General features: G+C 42.3%; 1 protein-coding gene across 1 annotated transcript in view; it reads right to left on the bottom strand.

Annotated features, from left to right (window-relative positions):
- Positions 1–23117, bottom strand: part of EFCAB7 (EF-hand calcium binding domain 7) — a 114135-nt gene continuing 91018 nt past the window's right edge. The window contains exons 9-14 of the mRNA XM_088447815.1: positions 13338–13495; positions 8513–8646; positions 5532–5680; positions 3279–3488; positions 1334–1441; positions 1–847 (exon numbers count right to left, since the gene is read on the bottom strand). Of these exons, the coding sequence (XP_088303941.1) occupies positions 773–847; positions 1334–1441; positions 3279–3488; positions 5532–5680; positions 8513–8646; positions 13338–13495 (834 nt within the window). The 3' untranslated portion in view covers positions 1–772. The remainder of the gene's footprint in view (positions 848–1333; positions 1442–3278; positions 3489–5531; positions 5681–8512; positions 8647–13337; positions 13496–23117) is intronic.

The following is a 23117-nucleotide window of genomic DNA, read 5'->3' on the forward strand; positions in this document are numbered from 1 at the left end:
TCATTGCAATCACAATAAAAAAAATGTATAGAAAAGATATTTATTTCCCAGTTTCAGTCCCCAAACACTTCCTGCCTTGGTGGAAAATGATGAGATGGAGCAGGGGGGAAAGTAGGTACATTTGTACTATGTAAGGTGCTGCGGAACACTTGTGGCACCATATATATATAAAGGATAATAATAATAACTTGTGTTTCTAGCTTTGGGAAGCAAGATGAGTGAAATGCAGGGGTGGAATGCACTTTTTAGGGGCTTTGTGTTGTAGAGGGATGTACAGTAATGCCGAATTCTGTGCTGGCGGAGGTAAGGTCTCCTTCTCTACCGTGAATGGGGCGATTGGCATCTTCACCAGAGACGCTAATTTCCAGGTGCACTTTGGCCAACGTACAAACAAACTTCAAAAGGTGCAAAACAAATGTCCCCACTTTAGAAGGACATCCCCAGCGTCTCCTCTCTCCACCCGACATTGATGGGACTGGCACACTATTGCACTGTGCAGGTGTGAGGCTTATTCCTCCCCCGCGGCAGCCTTGGCGCTCTTACAGATGGCTGAGGCCGCTCCCATTAAGCGCGGTATGAGGACGGTCTAGGTCAAGTCATTCAGTAATTAGTAAAAAATTCATAGAATAGAAACACTATGCTGCGTGGAATATGGCACTTGCTTATTTTATCCAAATCTTTGGCAAAATGCGTCAAGTTCTTAAATCACAGAATATTAGCAACGTCCACTATAGTAATCACACATCGTCGTCCGGGTCACCATTATCCCGATTTATGCCAGGACGTTCTGCACGCAGTTATACACCCACTCCTGCCTCTCGTTCATGGCCATGACGTGTTGTGACACCTGCAGTCAGAAAAGATCACGTTAGTTCACTGTATCGTATCCACAGCCACAGATATGATGTCATAGTGATGTCAGGGGAGAGCCACAATAGGGTTTTTGGTTCATTCCACTCAGGAGGGCCGGTACCAAGCTTCGCGGGGGATGGGGGGAGAACGACCCTGAATACCACATACTCAGTGGAGTTATCCTTTAATCAGTCCATATAAATACTCCTCTAGCAGATTTTACTACATGGCTTCAGAAGATGACAATGGTTATCTTGTATTAGGATACATCTATCAATCTATTGTGGCTACCTACCTGCTTCCCCCTGGGCCAAAGGTCGCTGACTCTGCCTGTATCAGACTCCTAGGATGCGGGAATTATTTATATGCACATACAGTACATACGTACACAAGTACAGACACAGGTGGTGCAAAAGTTTTATAATTGGTAAAACGCGTTTGGTAACAATGAGGATAGAAATAGATTCTGAATTCCTTTTACCATAGTTGATCTTGCGGCCACTTCTACCGCAAACACGCTCAGTCCCCGACTGCTGGTACAGTTCTTGCTCTGATCATTGTTTACCTGAACCACAATCTTCTTATCGGACTGCCAGGGGGGAGAGAAATAGATCTAGTGTTACTGTCTAGAATAATGTATCTCACATCTCCATAGTCCCTGCTAATAACTGTATAATCCACAGTAACATCGATAGCTTGGATCGCAGTTGCTAATGTGTATGCAATCAGTCGATTGTTGCGTATGTGCAGTACGCATGAATCACAGCACATAAACTCGCCATTGCAAACGCACAGACACCACGGACTCCACGCAGGGCATTAGCAGATTGATTGACAGGCAGAGAGCTTTTGGGAGTAGTGATGGGGGGTGGTCGGTGAAACGCAGGCGTGCCACCTGTGCGTTTGAACGCCATTGCATGGGCGTGCATAAATTAGCCTGAGCTTTCCACATGACCTGGAAAGTTAGCAATTTGTGAGTAAGGTCTGACCTGCCGCAATGTTGGGTGTAGGTTCGATGTCCTTCGATGTGTCCGATGTTTGGCCTGGTTTGGGCGGTGTTATGAATGTGAGCGTAGGGCCATAGTTGCATAAAATTGGATTTAATTTTTTTTTTTAAATTTAAAAAAAAAAAACGGATTTATTTGATTTAAATAAGATTTTTTGGATTTAAATAGGATTTTTTATTTACATTTTTTTTAATTAAACGTTTTAATGTTTAAACGTTTATTTAAAAAAAATTTTTTTATAAAAAATTCTATTTAAATCAAATAAATCGTTCTTTATTTATTTTTTTTAAATCCAATTTTATGCAACCCTGGCGTAGGCAGAGGGCATGTGTATGTTAGCCGTGCGACAGCACTGCGAATGCAGCATTTGCATACATTCGCCTAAGACCTGCCCCCAGAATTGCACACAAGTTAGCAACTGCGATCCAAGCTGAATCCGGCCCCTAACGTACAGACATTAGCAACGAGTGGTCCCAACATTACAAATACATTGTTATCGCTTTCAGTACCATCAGTGTAGGTTTTATATAGCTTAGTGCGTCTGTGAGCTGTGAGGCGCAATTCCTAATTAGGCACATAAGGAAACGGATAGCCAGGTTATGCCCAAAGCATAGTGCAATGTATGCTACAGCGCACATATGTGACAGTCTTATAAATGTTATACCATACAGAATACAATAGGGGGCATATTTCATGGGTCATATTCATTTTGTGGAGCGATCTAACAAAAATGCGCAATTTTAAAAATTCTTAGTATTTTCCCCTGTATAACGCCCACACATTAATGAGATATTTGCTCGGCTATAATACCAAAAGAAACCCCTGTGTATCCTGTGCTGTCCTGAGAGCCAGCGTCACAATGAAGGGTTTGCGAGTGGTGCTGCTGCCTAGGGTGCAAAGCCAAGGGAGTGTCACGATGGCCGCCCTAGTGGTGCCCTTGCCTGGAGAGGCTTGCAAAACACAGTAGTGCCCCATGTAATAAAGAGAAAGCCTGTGGTACTATAGTGGTAGCAGGTTAGGCTGTGATGCACCGCCTCAGATTTTCCCACTTTTCCGCACACCTGTGCGCACACTGCCATACAGCGGACCTCGATGGGCGTTCTGCGCTGCGTACTGAATATGACTTCCAGCACAGGCGGAATGACACTGACCTTGTAGTATTACTGATTCATTTAATTATTCTTTTCAGCCATAAAGGAGCAAAAACATATATAAAAATGTTGCATGTCATATGAGCAACTGGAAGATATGAATTGTGAATGGGGCTGAACAATTCCTTTTTAATGGCTGAAGGAAGAGATGATCCCACCCCACAACTAAGCACCAGCAGAAAGTAGAAAGGCTCCGTAAGACCCATCTGGTTATAGTTACTGAATCTCCTGCCGCTCTACGGAATCGCTACATTAATATCTACTGTACCTTATTCTCAATGACAGAACTGATCCGGGTGTCGTTCTTGTAGGTGTAGATGATGGCGTTTTCGTAGCCGTCCATGGGTTTGGCATCTCCCTTGAGTATGACAGATTTACACAGCGCCTTCTGCAGCTGCCGACTACTGGACCCAAGACTCACAGCCTTCAGTTTGGGTTTGCACTTCTCAGCATAGACGTCGATAATGAAAGGACAAGCCTACAATGTAATGAGAAAAAGAAAACTGTTCCCTTCCCTTTTTACAGCACAGTGGCAAAGCGGGAAATGTTATATCTCATTTGCTGACCTACACTCACATATTTGCAGTGGCGAACCCAGAGTTGGCAAAATAGCAGAGCCCCGCCCCCTCGTCAATAACCAGCACCTTCAACCAATCAGTGTGCTACTGTGACGGCACACATCTAGGCTGCGCCTGAGAGCAGGCAGAGGACACTGGGCCTGATTCAGACCAGCTCGCTAAGATGCATACTCTGGCTGCTGCTGATGGTAATTTATAGTTCCTGGAATAATGCCTTAGGCAAACTGTTGATGTGGTCCTACAACGCCAATGTGCCTGGGAGGCTTCCTACAGGCTTATGGTAACACAGGACGTTTCTCATTAGTTCGCAGAGCACACTCATATTAATAGCCAAAAGGTGGCTATGGGGGAGATGTGCTAAGCTTTGGAGAGAGATAGTGTGGAGAGAGATAAATTACCAACCAATCAGCTCCAGTCATTTTTTATTAAACACAGCCTGTAGCATGACAGTTAGCAGCTGATTGGTTGGTACTTTATAATTTTTTACATTATCTCTCTCTCAGTCTTAGTAGATCTCCCCCCCTATAGGAGAAACAATACAAGTATAACACACAGTAAATGCATCAATTGCTTATTTAGCTAGTTAATGTGTCACACTGCAGGCGATATGGGTCAACCGACCAATATCACAGCACCTATGTGCAGCAGCCCAATAATATACATCGGATGATTACCAGGCATGTCGGTAAATGCATGTTTGGCTATTATGTATGCGGCCCAATCAGATAGTGGCCCCATAGAGCGGAAGGAATGACCAATGTTTCACTAATGCTGGGCATCCACTATACAATTATCTGTCAGATATCTGTCCAATCTGGCTGGTTGGAATGAAAACCTGGTCATTTATTGGCGCAAATGACAGTCGATCATATGGTTTTAAACACTGAAAAAAAGGACAAAAAAATGTGTTCAAATTGGTTAAATTTGTGTGTTTTAACCAATTTGTTTGGACAACCATTTTTGCCTATTTTCCAGTGTTTTTGAGCAAATGGACAATTGTCATTTACTCCCATAAATTACCAGGTTTTCATTCCAATCGCCCAGATTGGACAGATCTCTGACAGAAAATTGTATAGTGGATGCCCAGCTTAACCTAATGTAATTAATTAAGCCAGGACATGCCCCCTACCAACCTTAAATCTCTGCGCATTTATGCGTCAACAGATACCGCAAGCAAACAGGCATGAGGAGGACAATGGCTGTGCCAACAATAGGGGCAAGGCGGGCTGAAGGTTGCTTATAATGGTTTCCTTTTTTTTCCAGTGAATCCCAGGAGTCACTTTGTCATAGAAAGTTGGTTAGAGCAGTGGTTCCCAAACTGTGTGCCGCGGCTTAGGGGGTACTGTGAAAACAATGCTGATACTCTTGGGCGCCGTGATTCAAAAAAGTTTGGGAACCCCTGGGTTAGAGGGAAGTTTGGGGGACACAGTAGTTCATGTACCGTAGGTCTTATCACTAGAATCTGTACATCCGGACATCAGGCCTTATTCAGATTTAGGTGGAAGAGCAGAAAAAAAGAAAAACATTTTGTTGTGGCGGATAGAACAGTTGTGGCGGATAGAACAGTTGTGGCGTATAGAACAGTTGTGGCGGATATAACAGTTGTGGCGGATATAACAGTTGTGGCGGATATAACAGTTGTGGCGGATATAACAGTTGTGGCGGATATAACAGTTGTGGCGGATATAACAGTTGTGGCGGATATAAAATGTGTAGAGAGATTTATAATTGGTAGTTTTATTCATTTCATACAGCTGCCCAGTATTTGTGGGCTACATGCAAAAGCAGCCGGTATTTACCCTGCAAGCAAAACAATAAATGTTTTGTGCAAATGTTTATTCCAGGAGCAAATTGCACTTTTTTTTTGCACATACCCATAGCTGAATAATTCCCCAGGTCTATTAATAATAATATACAGTAAGTTTGTGGCATTAGATGGTTACCTCGGTCATTTCCAGCGCCTTGTTGTAGCCCATGGCTAGTACTGTCACCCAGAGGTCACTGGGATCTCCCTCTCGGTCATTCGCCTCCATGAGGTTGAGATCCATAAACCCTTTCCTTGTTAACTCGTTTCTCTTTGTTTCAAAGTTCTCTGTTTGTAAGAAAAGTATAAATCACGTTAGATATAAAGAATCACAAGTAAAAGACACATTTACGTCTGGGGGGATGTCTGAGGGGCGTTTTCTCCCCCTCGCTCTTACAGCGAGTATATGTAATAAATAAAATATATTTCCAACACTGCTCCATTTCAGTACTGAGATGACAATGACAACTTGCTACATACGAGATACCGCGTGCGTCCTCTGTGCTCAGACACTCGGCAGCGCCCGGAGGTAATGGAGTGGCGTTTGTCTACAGTGGATGTTCTGGCTCAGTGCCAAGTACCAGGACATATAGCAATGCCCACAAAGTGTTGTTTAAATCAGTCTGTGGGTCTGTGGGTAGCCAGGTATGGCTTCAGCATCTGGTTGTTAAAGCCTATACCCACCCTATCCTTGTTGTCTATGTGACTACATATGAGTTTCTGTGTTCCTTGTGCCACACTGGGCTCATTGCCACCTATCCTTAGATTTTACAGCTGGCTGCTGAGACCGGAAGGCGATCCCCTCTCCATGCTGTAGTGACAATGTGGCGTAGAGCGATGCGCGATGCCCTCATTGTGCTACAGTGTGTTTGTAGGGTTTTTTTAAACAGTGAAACACTTGTGTTGTTCAGTCACAGATAGTAACTAATGGCGAAATAAGGTCCCAGGGTTTCTCATCAGTGCCCATATAAGCTGACAATCGGTGCCCATATAAGTGCCTGTGCCCATATAAGCTAACAACCGGTGCCCATATAAGCTGACAACCGGTGCCCATATAAGTGCCTGTGCCCATATAAGCTGACAACCGGTGCCCATATAAGTGCCTGTGCCCATATAAGCTGACAACCGGTGCCCATATAAGTGTCTGTGTCCATATAAGCTGACAATCGGTGCCCATATATAAGTGTCTGTGCCCATATAAGCTGGCAATCGGTGCCCATATATAAGTGTCTGTGTCCATATAAGCTGACAATCGGTGCCCATATAAGTGCCTGTGCCCATATAAGCTGACAACCGGTGCCCATATAAGTGCCTGTGCCCATATAAGCTGACAATCGGTGCCCATATAAGTTCCTGTGCCCATATATGCTGACAATCTTTTCCCTCATAAACCCAACAAGAATGGCTGTAGTTAGTATCGCTCCACCATCATATGTATATACCACATTGTTACATTGTTTTACATCTAGTCAGCATGTTTACAACTGTCCTTATTGTTTTCTTGCGCCAGAAACTAACCAATAAAGATGCTGATTAACATGCGATCATAGCTGTCTAGTTCCGGTATATGTGACCGACAATCACTAATCATTAGCATTGATTTAATATTTTCCGCTGGTGAGCGATAGTCATAAGTGTACTGTAGAGAGACCTAAGCATGATGTGATATATATGAATAGTGTGATTTCCAGATAGAGACAAAAACAGTCCCAATACCTTAATGTAGTTTAATCAGGGAAACACTTATTATGTCTGTTCAAAATTAAAGGAGGATGAAGATTTCCCCCATATGATAATAAGATGATCTGCACTTCTCTGCAACCCGTGCGGAAGTTAATACAAAATCCCAGGGGGTGTGAGTGAGTGAGTAGGGGGTGTGAGTGAGTAGGGGGTGTGAGTGAGTAGGGGGTGTGAGTGAGTAGGGGGTGTGAGTGAGTAGTGGAGCTCAGTGGCATCAGAGAGCTGAGACATCTAACTTTCCAAACTAAGCGCCTGATTCATTAAGGATCGCAACTGCAACAGCGCTCGCAGCTGGCCGATTGTTGCGTACTGTGCATGCGCACCACTGCGATCAAGCAGACCACGCAGAGCCATCGCTGAGTGATTGACAGACAGTGAGCGTTTGGTTGGTGGTCGGAGAAACGCAGACGTGTCCGTCCGTATGAACGCCATTGCGTGGGCGTGCATAAAGTAGCCATTGCGATTGCATACGTACTCACTGCGTGCAGCGACGTTAGCAATTTCTAAGTAAGGTCAGGGCTGCTGCAATTGTGCACGAGGGACCGATGGTACTCGATGTTACCGATTATTATGAACGTTTGCATGGTATTACGGATGTGAGATAGGCAGTGGGCGTCTCTATGCTGGCATTGCGATAGCATTCATTAGCATATTTGCGCGGTAGATCTGCGTATGATTACGGAGCTGCGATCGCAATAGCGATCCTTAATGAATCAGGCCCCTAAGTTTATACATGCCGGCTGAAATCTCAAACACGTAAGTAGTTTGTCAGGAATCACTTATATCGATGCTTATTTCTCCACGTGAAATGTTTAGAAAATGGAACGGAAACATTGCTTAGTGAATCTCTCCAGATTTCCAATGTTGGAGAAACTACAAGTCTACTGAATTATTTCTTTGAACAAGAGAGACTGCAAAGATTTCCCATCGTCTTATCGGCACATTTTCTGATGAAAGCGCAATTAATACGAGTAAATGATGTTACGTTTTTCTCAGCAACGTCCAAGGAAACAGCCGTACTGCTAGCAGGTGATATTAAGGTCATATTATAATAAATGTTAGAAGCGCGTGGCCTTTATACTAAGGGGTTTTTTTTTCAACATCTTGCTGAAAGGTTAAAAGAAAAGTAATTCAGTTCTAATGCATTCTTAATAGAAACCATAAAAATGCTAATCTTTTGCTCAGAATTAGTGGACTTTTTACGGCTGGTAATATACCATGTAGTATCGGGAAGATAGTGCTACATATTTAAATCTGTTCCAAATTATCTCCCAATAACAGACTTTTTTTCTGTTAAACAACTGTATTAAGTGACTTCATTAATATAAAAGCGACAAATCTTATGGAGATGTAGGAAACGCACAATAGGAAATCACGCACCTTTACAAACCTCCCAGGCATCCTCATCGCACTTCTCACCGCTGGTCCTCAGCTCAAAGAAATTATATTCCTCCAGGTCCAGGGAGCCATTGCCATCTAAATCAATGATGTCATATATGTCTGACAAGGCCGATCTAACGTGCGCATACGGAGGAAGGTGGGAAAGGATACAGAACTCGTTATATAAAAGAAATACATTTAATTCTGCAGTCTCTATGGCACGCTGATAAAATGAATACCCTGGACATTGCTCTTCTTAGAGTGGAGTCTCCATAACAGGTCGTGTTATCCTGAGATGTCTCATTAATGCAGGGTCATTGGACAACGTACTGTTCTTTATATGCTTAAAAAAGGCAGTCACTCTTAGAGTACATCCGTCACCCACATGCAGTGCTGGCGAGCGATTTCGTGCCCAGAATCAATATCATTACCATGCAGGCTGCCAATTGACTAGGAGCCTGTGACATCAATAGCAATGCTTCAATAATAACAGGGGAATTGAGCAAGTGCGCCTGGTTTTGCGCAGAAATACATGGCGCAGAACAAAAACCGGCAAGATTCTGGTTAGCGTCTAGTCCACATGTAAATGAGATGTACTTAGAGGTCAGCTGCAGGAGTTACATGTGGGTTTGCAAACTTGTGCCTGAGCCAAGATAAAAGGCAGACAAATGAAATACATCTGCCAGTTTCAAGTAACACATTATACCTTAGACTGGCATCTTAACTCTAAGGGGCATATTCAATTAGATGCGAAAAGTCTATTGCTGGGCTTATCGCCGACATTGGAGTATCGCGCTCGTTCCCACGTATCCCCATATTCAATTCCAAATCGGTGAAAATGGGACCCGGCGAAAACGGACTGAGCGAAAAGTGCTGTAATTTTTGGGGAAATCAGCCTGACACCCCAAAAGATGCTGTGACATCGGGGTTCATTATGGGTACCCCCGAATAGCCCTGCTGAAGGTATTTAGGATGTTGAAATGGTCTCAATAGGTGCTGATTAGCGTCTTTGAAAAAGTGATGAAGAATAGCATTTAGCAAGTTGTTTTTGGGGAAAAATGAGTAGTCCCAGCAAATATGGGGTACATGAAAATGGGTGCAAGCATATTTCATAGTGGCTAATGTGAACTTTTAAAAATCTTGAAAAATCTACCTGCAATAAATAAAACACCTGGGGCACACTTGGGGACCCCCCTGAGTCTATTTCGCTAATTTAGAAGTTTGTCCCCCAACTTTGGGGATTTTTCGCCCCCAAAATGAAAGTACTTTTTTGGGGTGTCCTGGGTAACTTAAAAAATTTTTTTTTTACACAGTTTACCTTTAGGGGACAGTCTAAAGTGTGCTGGGTGAATTCTGGAAGTATGTACCCCAAAACCCCAATTCTGCACTTTTTTTTTTGCCACCTATTCATAGGTGATACTTTTTCGCAGGGTTCTATCCATTGTCTTTCCGCACCGGCGTAAAGTCGGAAGAATTGAGTCCAGATTGGCGAAAATGACGTCATCCGCAAAAAAGTGACGTTGATAACGGCTTTTCACCGGCAATTGAATACGGCCCTTAATGACGTAAGTGGTGTAAAAGTTGCTTGCATGGCAGGCATAGAACTTGCACCTACTTTCTGTAGGCGTAAAATAATATGCATAGAATAAATATGTGTGCAGTGTACAACATGCCCCCACTGTGTACTTTTGTATGAGACAGTCTCTGTTCTGCTTCTTGAAACACAAAGGTCTGCAAGAATTAGACACGTACTGGCATCCAACATTAAATCCGCACATTTATCAAACCAAATCCAAACTTGTCATGTTGCTGTACAAGGGGGCAAACGTCATTTACTTAGCATTGCAGGGAAAATACTACCTGACTCTGGGCCTGATTCAGAGCCGGACGCTATTTGCGGTCGTTCGTTCTGAAAAAAGGGGTGGCTATTCAAATGAACCGTTCGCTCTTTGTGGTCTGTTCACGCCTCTATGTCTGAACGAGCGAACAAAACTTGCGGTAGTTTTTTTTGAAACTACGCCCCCTGGCCGCTCGCATCCTACGTCATGTCCGCTATTTATTAGATTAATCGAGTACATCGACCAGCGTATGAACTGCTCGCTATTCTTGTGGTTGGTTTTTCCTACCGCAATCTTGCGAGCAGTTCTGACTATAAAATAACCCAGTGACGTGGTCAATGACGCTGCTGTATTAATTATGCACACCCATAAAACGCGTTTTGACCTTTAAGCACGCCTGCGTTCGGATCTCCACTCCCCGTTTTCAAGCACCTTCCCCTGTTACCACCCACATACGCCTCATTCTGTCACTCAAAATAGCAGGCATTCGCTATTTAGCGAACAAACGATTTTCGGCCGCACCGACTGGTTCGCGCATGCGTATTACGATCCGTACGCATGCGCAGTTGGGCAAACATTGCTCGGACCGAACGAGCGGCCGCTTACGAGCGGCTCTGAATCAGGCCCTCTGCACGATGTCCCCAGCACTGGGCAGCTCTGTATTTAGGCTGCATACATGGGCATTTCGATATGAACTAGGACATTTCCAGCCTCCTCCTAACTCAGGGCCTCATTCAGGTCCGGATGGTGCTGCGAGTCTTCTTGCAGTTTTAGTCAATCATGCTGCGGTGTTTTGGGGGGCGTGCCTTGGCCAGTTTTCCCGCAAAGGGGGGAGTGTCACCCCCGTTTTCTGGGAGGGACGAGGCAAGGGTCTGCGTCGGTGGACGCAGATTTCCAGGCCTCGCAGGCTGCTATCCTGAGTAACCTGCTGCTAACACAGACCGTCCGGTGTTGCCGCCATTGCGACCGATGGTCGTGGCGGTGATCCGAAGCAACGTTTACGTATGCAGCACTCGGATCGCTATTGCTGCCTAGAGGCGTCTGCTTCCTACAGGCATCTCCTGCAGTATTTGAATATTTGATGGACGGTGTTGCACAGCCACTCTTGCGCCTGCGCAATACCGTCTCCACGTTTTAAATTAGTCCCCCCACCTTTCAGCGCAACATGGTTTTGACAAGGTGCAAATCAGCAAATTCTAGCTGCCATCTCTCCTTGTGATTTGTGATATTAAACATTTTATATTGCAAATATTTAATTAAAGATGCCCAATATTGGAGTCAGCAGTTACTATTGATGTAACTACAGTCTGTGGCACGGTCTATGGGTTTATTTACAGAAGCGTTGGCTGCAAAATCCGGCGTTTCTGATCGTGTTAATGACCGAAATATTTAAAAGAGCAATGCTTTTACTAGCCGTGTCTTACTAGCCGTGTCTTACTGGCCGTGTCTTGCTGGCCGTGTCTTGCTGGCCGTGTCTTGCTAGCCGTGTCTTGCTGGCCGTTTCTTGCTGGCCGTTTCTTGCTGGCCGTGTCTTGCTGGCCGTGTCTTGCTGGCCGTGTCTTGCTGGCCGTGTCTTGCTGGCCGTGTCTTACTAGCCGTGTCTTGCTGGCCGTGTCTTACTGGCCGTGTCTTGCTGGCCGTGTCTTGCTGGCCGTGTCTTGCTGGCCGTGTCTTGCTAGCCGTTTCCTGCTAGCCGTTTCCTGCTAGCCGCTTCTTACTAGCTGTTTCTTGCTAGCCGTATCTTGCTAGCCGTGTCTTGTTAGTAAAAGCATTCAGTATGAACACGATCGGAAGTGCCGGGAGCTGTGATTAAAGGAATTATAATAAAGCTCATATAGAAAGACTGAGAAAAATGTGATTAATTTACATTTACAGCCTCAACTGTATTTTGGTGTTAGTTCTCCCAAATGGAGGTGGTGGTGTCTGTAAGGGGTTTTCCGTGATTCAATGTTTAGGAAATTTTGGCAGGTGGCTTCTGTGTGTTATGCTGTGAAGAGCACAAATTACTGTTACAGTGTACAGCACTGAGATGTCTGTTCTCCTGGAATAAAGGGCTAAATTGCCTATTGACGCTGGAGACTGTGGCTGTCTCAGAACTGATGCCCGTGATCAATGGAACTCCCTGTCCTGCACTTAGGAGTCCAGAGACTAATCAGATTGTCTGCAAGTGGCTATTCTGATGCCTGAGTTATGCCCGGAATACCCAGTAGGTAAACCACTGACACATACATAGATAGCGATCAGGGGCGTATTTACCCATTGGCCAGGATGGCACTCGATAGGGGCGCCGGCCAGCGGCGGCTGTCTGTTTGTTATAGCAGCCAGCCAATGAGAGTCAGACAGACTCTCATTGGCTGCTGTGTCCCCGGAGGGAGCCGGCTGGAGCTCACCTCACTCATGAGCTCCATCTTCCGGCTCCCCCCCCACAGCGGGTGATGGGAGAGACGTCATGACATCTCTCCCATCCCATAGTGCAGAGCAAGAGCGGGCCCGGAGGAGCGGACAGCGGCGGACGTCGGCAGGAGCGGGGATCAGGTAAGTTACTTTTTTATTTTTTTTCTGTGTGTTTGTGTATTTGTTTCTGGTACAGCACAGGGGGGCTACTAGAGGGCACTGTATAGGGGGGTAGCCGGTACTGAGGGCACGTTATGTGGGGGGATGGACGCTACTGGGGGCACTGTATTGTGGGTGCCGCTACTGAGGGCATGTTATGGGGGGGGGTGGATAGCTGCTATAAGGGGGACTACTACTGAGGCACTGCATAGGGTGGGCTACTACTGGGGGCAATGCATAGAGGGGACTACTACTGGGGGCAATGCATAGAGGGGACTACTACTGGGGGCACAGCATAGGGGGGACTACTACTGGGGGCACTGCATAGGGGGGACTACTACTGGGGGCACTGCATAGGGGGGACTACTACTAGAACTCTATTCTCTATTTCGGATATGTGCCCTGTCTACGGACAAATAGACCTGGAAACTCACCGAAATTCCGGAGTCAGAACTAAATCCTCATTGGCGTCTCTATAAACCAGCTGGGCTTCTTTAGCCACCTGCTTCTTGCTCTTTCTCAGCCTGCAGCCGGTGGTAAATGGTATCAGGGTGTACGAGCCAACAGCGAGCTCCCCTTTCCAGGCATATGTCTGTGGGCAGAGGATATAAAGAAGAACATAGGTAATCATTGACCTGTAATATACTATGGAGTAATGCTATAGATGGGTATTACAGCTGTATAAGGGATGGTGCAAGGTAATCACTGACCTGTAATATACTATGGAGTAATGCAATAGATGGGTATTACAGCTGTATAAGGGATGGTGCAAGGTAATTACTGACCTGTAGTATACTATGGAGTAATGCTATAGATGGGTATTACAGCTGTATAAGGGATGGTGCAAGGTAATCACTGACATGTAGTAAACTATGAAGTAATGCTATAGATGGGTATTACAGCTGTATAAGGGATGGTACACGGTAATCACTGACCTGTAGTATACTATGGAGTAATGCTATAGATGGGTATTACAGCTGTATAAGGGATGATGCAAGGTAATCACTGACCTGTAATATACTATGGAGTAATGCTATAGATCGGTATTACAGCTGTATAAGGGACGGTGCAAGGTAATCACTGACCTGTAATATACTATGGAGTAATGCTATAGACGGGTATTACAGCTGTATAAGGGATGATGCAAGGTAATTACTGACCTGTAATATACTATGGAGTAATGCTATAGATGGGTATTACAGCTGTATAAGGGATGGTGCAAGGTAATCACTGACCTGTAATATACTATGGAGTAATGCTATAGATGGTATTACAGCTGTATAAGGGATGGTACACGGTAATCACTGACCTGTAGTATACTATGGAGTAATGCTATAGACGGGTATTACAGCTGTATAAGGGATGATGCAAGGTAATAACTGACCTGTAATATACTATGGAGTAATGCTATAGATGGGTATTACAGCTGTACAAGGGATGGTGCAAGGTAATTACTGACCTGTAATATACTATGGAGTAATGCTATAGACGGGTATTACAGCTGTATAAGGGATGGTGCAAGGTAATTACTGACCTGGAATATACTATGGAGTAATGCTATAGATGGTATTACAGCTGTACAAGGGATGGTGCAAGGTAATTACTGACCTGTAATATACTATGGAGTAATGCTATAGATGGTATTACAGCTGTATAAGGGACGGTGCAAGGTAATCACTGACCAGTAATATACTATGGAGTAATGCTATAGACGGGTATTACAGCTGTATAAGGGATGGTGCAAGGTAATTACTGACCTGTAATATACTATGAAGTAATGCTATAGATGGGTATTACAGCAAGGTGCAAGGTAATTACTGACCTGTAATATACTATGGAGTAATGCTATAGACGGGTATTACAGCTGTACAAGGGATGGTGCAAGGTAATTACTGACCTGTAATATACTATGGAGTAATGCTATAGACGGGTATTACAGCTGTAAAAGGGATGGTGCAAGGTAATTACTGACCTGTAATATACTATGGAGTAATGCTATAGACGGGTATTACAGCTGTATAAGGGATGGTGCAAGGTAATTACTGACCTGTAGTATACTATGGAGTAATGCTATAGACGGGTATTACAGCTGTACAAGGGATGGTACAAGGAAATTACTGACCTGTAATATACTATGGAGTAATGCTATAGACGGGTATTACAGCTGTATAAGGGACGGTGCAAGGTAATTACTGACCTGTAATATACTATGGAGTAATGCTATAGACAGGTATTACAGCTGTATAAGGGACGGTGCAAGGTAATTACTGACCTGTAGTATACTATGGAGTAATGCTATAGACGGGTATTACAGCTGTACAAGGGATGGTGCAATGTAATTACTGACCTGTAATATACTATGGAGTAATGCTATAGACGGGTATTACAGCTGTATAAGGGATGGTGCAAGGTAATTACTGACCTGTAGTATACTATGGAGTAATGCTATAGATGGGTATTACAGCTGTATAAGGGATGGTGCAAGGTAATTACTGACCTGTAATATACTATGGAGTAATGCTATAGACGGGTATTACAGCTGTAAAAGGGATGGTGCAAGGTAATTACTGACCTGTAGTATACTAGGGAGTAATGCTATAGACGGGTATTACAGCTGTATAAGGGATGGTGCAAGGTAATTACTGACCTGTAGTATACTAGGGAGTAATGCTATAGATGGATATTACAGCAGTTTAAGGGATGGTGCAAGGTAATTACTGACCTGTAGTATACTATGGAGTAATGCTATAGACGGGTATTACAGCTGTATACGGGATGGTGGACGGTAATTACAGACCTGTAGTATACTATGGAGTAATGCTATAGACTGGTATTAAAGCTGTATAAGGGACAGTGAAAGGTAATTACTGACCTGTAGTATACTATGGAGAAATACTATAGATGGGTATTACAGCTGTATAAGGGACGATGCAAGGTAATTACTGACATGTAGTATACTATGGAGTAATGCTATAGATGGGTATTTAAGCTGTATAAGGGAAGGTGCAAGGTAATTACTGACCTGTAGTATACTATGGAGTAATGCTATAGATGGTATTACAGCTGTATAAGGGATGGTGCAAGGTAATTACTGACCTGTAATATACTATGGAGTAATTCTATAGACGGGTATTACAGCTGTATAAGGGACGGTGCAAGATAATTACTGACCTGTAGTATACTATGGAGTAATGCTATAGACGGGTATTACAGCTGTATAAGGGATGGTGCAAGGTAATTACTGACTTGTAATATACTATGGAGTAATGCTATAGATGGGTATTACAGCTGTAGAAGGGACGGTGCAAGGTAATTACTGACTTGTAATATACTATGGAGTAATGCTATAGATGGGTATTACAGCTGTATAAGGGACGGTGCAAGGTAATTACTGACCTCTAGTATACTATGTAGTAATGCTATAGATGGGTATTACAGCTGTATAAGGGACGGTGCAAGGTAATCACTGACCTGTAATATACTATGGAGTAATGCTATAGATGGATATTACAGCTGTATAAGGGATGGTGCAAGGTAATTACTGACCTGTAATATACTATGGAGTAATGCTATAGATGGGTATTACAGCTGTATAAGGGACAGTGCAAGGTAATTACTGACCTGTAGTATACTATGGAGTAATGCTATAGATGGGTATTACAGCTGTATAAGGGATGGTGCAAGGTAATCACTGACCTGTAGTATACTATGGAGTAATGCTATAGATTGTATTACAGCTGTATAAGGGATGGTGCAAGGTAATTACTGACCTGTAATATACTATGGAGTAATGCTATAGACGGGTATTATAGCTGTATAAAGGATAGTGCAAGGTAATCACTGACCTGTAGAATACTATGGAGTAATGCTATAGATGGGTATTACAGCTGTATAAGGGATGGTGCAAGGTAATTACTGACCTGTAACATACTATGGAGTAATGCTATAGATGGGTATTACAGCTGTATAAGGGATGGTGCAAGGCAATTACTGACCTGTAATATACTATGGAGTAATGCTATAGATGGGTATTACAGCTGTATAAGGGATGGTGCAAGGTAATCACTGACTTGTAGTATACTATGGAGTAATGCTATAGATGGGTATTACAGCTGTTTAAGGGATGGTGCAAGGTAATTACTCACCTGTAATATACTATGGAGTAATGCTATAGATGGGTATTACAGCTATATAAGGGATGGTGCAAGGTAATCACTGACCTGTAGTATACTATGGAGTAATGCTATAGATTGTATTACAGCTGTATAAGGGATGGTGCAAGGTAATTACTGACCTGTAATATACTATGGAGTAATGCTATAGACGGGTATTATAGCTGTATAAAGGATAGTGCAAGGTAATCACTGACCTGTAGTATACTATGGAGTAATGCTATAGATGGGTATTACAGCTGTATAAGGGATGGTGCAAGGTAATTACTGACCTGTAACATACTATGGAGTAATGCTATAGATGGGTATTACAGCTGTAAAAGGGATGGTGCAAGGCAATTACTGACCTGTAACATACTATGGAGTAATGCTATAGATGGGTATTACAGCTGTATAAGGGATGGTGCAAGGTAATTACTGACTTGTAGTATACTATGGAGTAATGCTATAGATGGGTATTACAGCTGTATAAGGGACGGTGCAAGGTAATTACTCACCTGTAATATACTATGTAGTAATGCTATAGATGGGTATTACAGCTGTATAAGGGATGGTGCAAGGTAATTACTGACCTGTAGTATACTATGGAGTAATGCTATAGATGGGTATTACAGCTGTATAAGGGATGGTGCAAGGTAATTACTGACCTGTAGTATACTATGGAGTAATGCTATAGATGGGTATTACAGCTGTATAAGGGACGGTGCAAGGTAATCACTGACCTGTAATATACTATGGAGTAATGCAATAGATGGATATTACAGCTGTATAAGGGACGGTGCAAGGTAATTACTGACTTGTAGTATACTATGGAGTAATGCTATACATGGGTATTACAGCTGTATAAGGGATGGTGCAAAGTAATCACTGACCTGTAGTATACTATGGAGTAATGCTATAGACTGGTATTAAAGCTGTAGAAGGGACAGTGAAAGGTAATTACTGACCTGTAGTATACTATGGAGAAATACTATAGATGGGTATTACAGCTGTATAAGGGACGATGCAAGGTAATTACTGACCTGTAGTATACTATGGAGTAATGCTATAGATGGGTATTATAGCTGTATAAGGGATGGTGTAAGGTAATTACTGACCTGTAGTATACTATGGAGTAATGCTATAGATGGTATTACAGCTGTATAAGGGATGGTGCAAGGTAATTACTGACCTGTAATATACTATGGAGTAATTCTATAGACGGGCATTACAGCTGTATAAGGGACGGTGCAAGATAATTACTGACCTGTAGTATACTATGGAGTAATGCTATAGACGGGTATTACAGCTGTATAAGGGATGGTGCAAGGTAATTACTGACCTGTAATATACTATGGAGTAATGCTATAGACTGGTATTAAAGCTGTATAAGGGACAGTGAAAGGTAATTAGTGACCTGTAGTATACTATGGAGAAATACTATAGATGGGTATTACAGCTGTATAAGGGATGGTGCAAGGTATACTGACCTGTAGTATACTATGGAGTAATGCTATAGACGGGTATTACAGCTGTATAAGGGATGGTGCACGGTAATTACTGACCTGTAATATACTATGGAGTAATGCTATAGATGGGTATTACAGCTGTATAAGGGATGATGCAAGGTAATTACTGACCTGTAATATACTATGCAGTAATGCTATAGATAGGTATTACAGCTGTATAAGGGACGGGGCATGGTAATTACTGACCTGTAGTATACTATGTAGTAATGCTATAGATGGGTATTACAGCTGTATAAGGGATGGTGCAAGGTAATCACTGACCTGTAGTATACTATGAAGTAATGCTATAGATAGGTATCACAGCTGTATAAGGGATGGTGCAAGGTAATCACTGACCTGTAGTATACTATGGAGTAATGCTATAGATGGGTATTACAGCTGTATAAGGGATGGTACAAAGTAATCACTGACCTGTAGTATACTATGGAGTAATACTATAGATGGGTATTACAGCTGTATAAGGGATGGTGCAAGGTAATTACTGTCCTGTAGTATGCTATGGAGTAATGCTATAGACGGGTATTACAGCTGTATAAGGGATGGTGCAAGGTAATTACTGACCTGTAGAATACTATGGAGTAATGCTATAGATGGGTATTACAGCTGTATAAGGGATGGTGCAAGGTAATTACTGACCTGTAGTATACTATGGAGTAATGCTATAGATGGGTATTACAGCTGTATAAGGGACAGTGCAAGGTAATTACTGACCTGTAGTATACTATGGAGTAATGCTATAGATGGGTATTACAGCTGTATAAGGGATGGTGCAAGGTAATCACTGACCTGTAGTATACTATGGAGTAATGCTATAGATTGTATTACAGCTGTATAAGGGATGGTGCAAGGTAATTACTGACCTGTAATATACTATGGAGTAATGCTATAGACGGGTATTATAGCTGTATAAAGGATAGTGCAAGGTAATCACTGACCTGTAGTATACTATGGAGTAATGCTATAGATGGGTATTACAGCTGTATAAGGGATGGTGCAAGGTAATTACTGACCTGTAACATACTATGGAGTAATGCTATAGATGGGTATTACAGCTGTATAAGGGATGGTGCAAGGCAATTACTGACCTGTAACATACTATGGAGTAATGCTATAGATGGGTATTACAGCTGTATAAGGGATGGTGCAAGGTAATTACTGACTTGTAGTATACTATGGAGTAATGCTATAGATGGGTATTACAGCGGTATAAGGGATGGTGCAAGGTAATTACTCACCTGTAATATACTATGGAGTAATGCGATAGATGGGTATTACAGCTGTATAAGGGATGGTGCAAGGTAATTACTGACCTGTAGTATACTATGGAGTAATGCTATAGATGGGTATTACAGCTGTATAAGGGATGGTGCAAGGTAATTACTGACCTGTAGTATACTATGGAGTAATGCTGTAGATGGGTATTACAGCTGTATAAGGGACGGTGCAAGGTAATCACTGACCTGTAATATACTATGGAGTAATGCTATAGATGGATATTACAGCTGTATAAGGGATGGTGCAAGGTAATTACTGACCTGTAATATACTATGGAGTAATGCTATAGACTGGTATTAAAGATGTATAAGGGACAGTGAAAGGTAATTAGTGACCTGTAGTATACTATGGAGAAATACTATAGATGGGTATTACAGCTGTATAAGGGATGGTGCAAGGTATACTGACCTGTAGTATACTATGGAGTAATGCTATAGACGGGTATTACAGCTGTATAAGGGATGGTGCACGGTAATTACTGACCTGTAATATACTATGGAGTAATGCTATAGATGGGTATTACAGCTGTATAAGGGATGATGCAAGGTAATTACTGACCTGTAATATACTATGCAGTAATGCTATAGATGGGTTTTACAGCTGTATAAGGGACGGGGCATGGTAATTACTGACTTGTAGTATACTATGTAGTAATGCTATAGATGGGTATTACAGCTGTATAAGGGATGGTGCAAGGTAATCACTGACCTGTAGTATACTATGAAGTAATGCTATAGATAGGTATCACAGCTGTATAAGGGATGGTGCAAGGTAATCACTGACTTGTAGTATACTATGGAGTAATGCTATAGATGGGTATTACAGCTGTATAAGGGATGGTACAAAGTAATCACTGACCTGTAGTATACTATGGAGTAATACTATAGATGGGTATTACAGCTGTATAAGGGATGGTGCAAGGTAATTACTGACCTGTAGTATACTATGGAGTAATGCTATAGACGGGCATTACAGCTGTATAAGGGATGGTGCAAGGTAATTACTGACCTGTAGAATACTATGGAGTAATGCTATAGATGGGTATTACAGCTGTATAAGGGATGGTGCAAGGTAATTACTGACCTGTAGTATACTATGGAGTAATGCTATAGATGGGTATTACAGCTGTATAAGGGACAGTGCAAGGTAATTACTGACCTGTAGTATACTATGGAGTAATGCTATAGATGGGTATTACAGCTGTATAAGGGATGGTGCAAGGTAATCACTGACCTGTAGTATACTATGGAGTAATGCTATAGATTGTATTACAGCTGTATAAGGGATGGTGCAAGGTAATTACTGACCTGTAATATACTATGGAGTAATGCTATAGACGGATATTATAGCTGTATAAAGGATAGTGCAAGGTAATCACTGACCTGTAGTATACTATGGAGTAATGCTATAGATTGTATTACAGCTGTATAAGGGATGGTGCAAGGTAATTACTGACCTGTAATATACTATGGAGTAATGCTATAGACGGGTATTATAGCTGTATAAAGGATAGTGCAAGGTAATCACTGACCTGTAGAATACTATGGAGTAATGCTATAGATGGGTATTACAGCTGTATAAGGGATGGTGCAAGGTAATTACTGACCTGTAACATACTATGGAGTAATGCTACAGATGGGTATTACAGCTGTATAAGGGATGGTGCAAGGCAATTACTGACCTGTAATATACTATGGAGTAATGCTATAGATGGGTATTACAGCTGTATAAGGGATGGTGCAAGGTAATCACTGACTTGTAGTATACTATGGAGTAATGCTATAGATGGGTATTACAGCTGTATAAGGGATGGTGCAAGGTAATTACTCACCTGTAATATACTATGGAGTAATGCTATAGATGGGTATTACAGCTGTATAAGGGATGGTGCAAGGTAATCACTGACCTGTAGTATACTATGGAGTAATGCTATAGATTGTATTACAGCTGTATAAGGGATGGTGCAAGGTAATTACTGACCTGTAATATACTATGGAGTAATGCTATAGACGGGTATTATAGCTGTATAAAGGATAGTGCAAGGTAATCACTGACCTGTAGTATACTATGGAGTAATGCTATAGATGGGTATTACAGCTGTATAAGGGATGGTGCAAGGTAATTACTGACCTGTAACATACTATGGAGTAATGCTATAGATGGGTATTACAGCTGTAAAAGGGATGGTGCAAGGCAATTACTGACCTGTAACATACTATGGAGTAATGCTATAGATGGGTATTACAGCTGTATAAGGGATGGTGCAAGGTAATTACTGACTTGTAGTATACTATGGAGTAATGCTATAGATGGGTATTACAGCTGTATAAGGGATGGTGCAAGGTAATTACTCACCTGTAATATACTATGTAGTAATGCTATAGATGGGTATTACAGCTGTATAAGGGATGGTGCAAGGTAATTACTGACCTGTAGTATACTATGGAGTAATGCTATAGATGGGTATTACAGCTGTATAAGGGATGGTGCAAGGTAATTACTGACCTGTAGTATACTATGGAGTAATGCTATAGATGGGTATTACAGCTGTATAAGGGACGGTGCAAGGTAATCACTGACCTGTAATATACTATGGAGTAATGCTATAGATGGATATTACAGCTGTATAAGGGACGGTGCATGGTAATTACTGACTTGTAGTATACTATGGAGTAATGCTATACATGGGTATTACAGCTGTATAAGGGATGGTGCAAAGTAATCACTGACCTGTAGTATACTATGGAGTAATGCTATAGACTGGTATTAAAGCTGTAGAAGGGACAGTGAAAGGTAATTACTGACCTGTAGTATACTATGGAGAAATACTATAGATGGGTATTACAGCTGTATAAGGGACGATGCAAGGTAATTACTGACCTGTAGTATACTATGGAGTAATGCTATAGATGGGTATTATAGCTGTATAAGGGATGGTGTAAGGTAATTACTGACCTGTAGTATACTATGGAGTAATGCTATAGATGGTATTACAGCTGTATAAGGGATGGTGCAAGGTAATTACTGACCTGTAATATACTATGGAGTAATTCTATAGACGGGTATTACAGCTGTATAAGGGACGGTGCAAGATAATTACTGACCTGTAGTATACTATGGAGTAATGCTATAGACGGGTATTACAGCTGTATAAGGGATGGTGCAAGGTAATTACTGACCTGTAATATACTATGGAGTAATGCTATAGACTGGTATTAAAGCTGTATAAGGGACAGTGAAAGGTAATTAGTGACCTGTA

The sequence above is a fragment of the Taudactylus pleione genome, unplaced genomic scaffold, assembly GCF_031769625.1.
Source record: "Taudactylus pleione unplaced genomic scaffold, aTauple2 ptg000442l, whole genome shotgun sequence".
Classification (NCBI taxonomy): domain Eukaryota; kingdom Metazoa; phylum Chordata; class Amphibia; order Anura; family Myobatrachidae; genus Taudactylus; species Taudactylus pleione.